The sequence below is a fragment of the Athene cunicularia genome, assembly GCF_003259725.1.
Source record: "Athene cunicularia isolate RWA chromosome 23 unlocalized genomic scaffold, athCun1 chr23_part1, whole genome shotgun sequence".
Classification (NCBI taxonomy): Eukaryota; Metazoa; Chordata; class Aves; order Strigiformes; family Strigidae; genus Athene; species Athene cunicularia.
Genome location: NW_020799130.1, coordinates 1,217,330 through 1,220,167, shown reverse-complemented (window position 1 = coordinate 1,220,167; position 2,838 = coordinate 1,217,330). Strand labels below are relative to the sequence as shown.

The following is a 2,838-nucleotide window of genomic DNA, read 5'->3' as shown; positions in this document are numbered from 1 at the left end:
GCACATACTCAGTTTCTCTCCCGGAGCCAAGGATCTCTCTCTCCTACGAGATTTTCCTCATTCGGAGTGGCCAATTCAGCAGCTTGTCAGCTGGTGTCTGAGCGTGCCGGGCTCGCTGGGGCGCCTGGTCGTCAGCAGGGACCTGCTGTCTGGCCGTGGGCGGGAGAGCTGGGCGCAGCCGTCCCTGGAGCAGGCGGCTTGTTCGCAGCTGCCTTTCTGCAGGCAGCCAAGATTAGTCAGAAACTGTACTGAAAAAATGGCGCTTATTTCATCTACAGCTGCTTCCGCAAGGGAGGCTCCTGGGCTTCCTCTCCCCCTGCACGGGCAGCGGGGAGCCGGCCCGGGTCGGTGGGATTCGTGCCGCCGGGGGTTGTGTGGTGGCGGGAGCTGGGGGTGGCGGCGCAGAAGCCCCGAGTGTTGCGCCTCGGTGCTGAGGCCTCGCCGTGCCCGTGCACCCGTGGGGTCCTCAAATTCGGGAGGCCCGGGCATCTCTCCTGCCCAGGCTGCCCACGGGCTCGTCACAGTCGGGTGATCAGGACGCGAGGCAGCTGCCTGTGTCTGGGTGCAGGCAGCACCCCTCACGCTGCCCCCTCTCCTTCGCAGGGTACGAGCCGGCCATCCCATTACTACGTGCTCTGGGATGACAACCGGTTCACCGCGGATGAGCTGCAGATCCTCACGTACCAGCTGTGCCATACCTACGTGCGCTGCACCCGCTCGGTCTCCATCCCGGCCCCGGCGTACTACGCCCGGCTCGTGGCGTTCCGAGCCCGGTACCATCTCGTGGACAAGGAGCACGACAGGTGAGGGGGCTCTGCCCGCGGCCAGGGGGGCAGACCCCAGGGGGGCAGGGGCACGAGTGCCCAGGACCGGTGGGCTTTAACCCCAGGCAGTGACTGAGCACCGCACAGCCACTTGCTCACTCCATAATGATAAAAATAATTGTAATAAAAAGGAAGATAACAAAAAGAGAGAGAAATAAAACCCAAGACAGACAAGTGATGCCCAAGGCATCGCTGAGCAGTGCCCAGCCAGTCCCCAAGCAGTAATCCACCCCTCCCAGCCAGCTGCCCCCAGTTTATATACTGGGTGTGATGTGACATGGTCTGGAATATCTCTCTGGGCAGTTGGGCACAGCTGTCCCCAGCTCCTGCGGCCCCCCCAGCTCCTGCGGCCCCCCCAGCATCCTCACTGGCAGGGCAGAAGCTGAAAAATCCTTTGACTTAGGGTGAGCCCTACCTGGCAACAACTAAAACCTCGGCTGTTATCAGCATTATTCTCAGGCTGAATCCAAACCACAGCACTGTGCCAGCTACCAGGAAGAAAATTAACTCTACCCCAGCTGAAACTAGGACAGTGTCTGCCCCTTCTCTTCCACCACGTACGCTGTGCGCGGGTCCCACACCTCCCAGTCCATCCCGGGGCCATGAGCACCCTGCCCGGGGGTTCGAAAGTGCCCGAGTCAGACCCTTCCCTGGGGGAGACCCGCCCCTAGCTGCAGCCTCTGCGGTGCCAGCTCTGGGGGAACTGGGGATAACGGGAGTGAAATCCCCTCCTGAGCTCATCCCGGGCCTGGAGGGGCTTCCCTGGGCTGTTTGAGCATTCCTGGCCACCTCGTGGTGCCGGTGCTCGCGGACCCTCATCTCCAGGGGGGTTCTCAGTGTTCCTGGGGGGCAAATATGAAATAATTATGCAGTGATTTCCTTGATTTTCAGTGGCGAGGGCAGCCATATATCTGGACAGAGCAACGGCAGAGACCCCCAGGCCTTGGCGAAGGCTGTGCAGGTTCATCAGGACACTTTACGTACCATGTACTTTGCTTGAAAGCCTAACTTTTGTTACCTCACTCAAGAAAGCTTTCAGATTTGTAGGAGCCATACAAAAAAGGAAGCATTGGGACACCTTGTTTTTTTTCCAATGAGAAATCACTGCAGGGCAGGCAGCGTCAATTCGAGGCAGGAGACCAGCACCACGGGACAGAAAGATCCAACACCTTTGTAGGATTGGAAGAGACTGATGATTATTTTTTTAATTTTTCTGGCTTTGCAAAATTTTGACCTGACCAAACACATGAAGGCATTCAAGGAAGGGATAAAACTCCCAGGAGGCGGAAGCAGGTTTTCATTTTTAAGATGCAATACTATAGACTCCTGACTGTGAAATGGCGGATTTGGTCCTCCGTTGCCCACCAGGCGCTGGTAGGTATTTTTTGTGGGGGTTGGGGGGAGGGGATTTTTAGAGCCTTAAAACAGAAGACTAGATTTATAAAACTAATATTTTAGAATATGAGATGCTTTAATGGGTTAAGGGGGAAAAAAAAAAAACCAACTAGTTTATAGGAGAATTCTAACACTAACAGTTCCCCGCCCCTGAATAATTCCCCCCATATAATGTAAGGCACCCTAGCACTTAGCTCAGAACTGAAAACTGTCTTCCTCGTGTTAAAAGCTAGTTAGCTGCTGCCATTTGAAGCAACAGTCACAGACTTTTCCATGGGTGAGTGCCTTACTACGATGCTGCAAAATTTCAATGTTTTTAATCTTGTAAGGAAAATAGTAATCTTGTCTTGATGGTGGTCCATATTTCCATCGGAAGGAGTTAATTTCCGCGGTCCTAAGTTGCAGTTTGTGTTAGATCACGACCTCATGGTGGTTAAACTCCATTGAAAGATGTGCACTTTCATACAGGACACGTTTAATGGCTGCTGACCCATTTTTGTTTCCAATGTACTACTTGTTATTTAAAACTCTTTCTGACAAATGGGGGCATCTTCATCCCATGAGGACAGAAATCGCTAATCGATTTTTTTTTCTTTTTTTTTTTTCTTTTTTTTTTTTT

The 2,838-nt window shown here is 53.5% G+C and overlaps 1 protein-coding gene across 1 annotated transcript in view; it reads left to right on the top strand.

Moving 5' to 3' along the window:
* Positions 1–2,838, top strand: part of LOC113488159 (protein argonaute-1) — a 16,207-nt gene that overhangs the window by 10,119 nt on the left and 3,250 nt on the right. Inside the window, exons 15-16 of the mRNA XM_026863202.1 lie at positions 604–803; positions 1,716–2,198. Coding sequence (XP_026719003.1) covers positions 604–803; positions 1,716–1,824 — 309 coding nt within the window. The 3' untranslated portion in view covers positions 1,825–2,198. The remainder of the gene's footprint in view (positions 1–603; positions 804–1,715; positions 2,199–2,838) is intronic.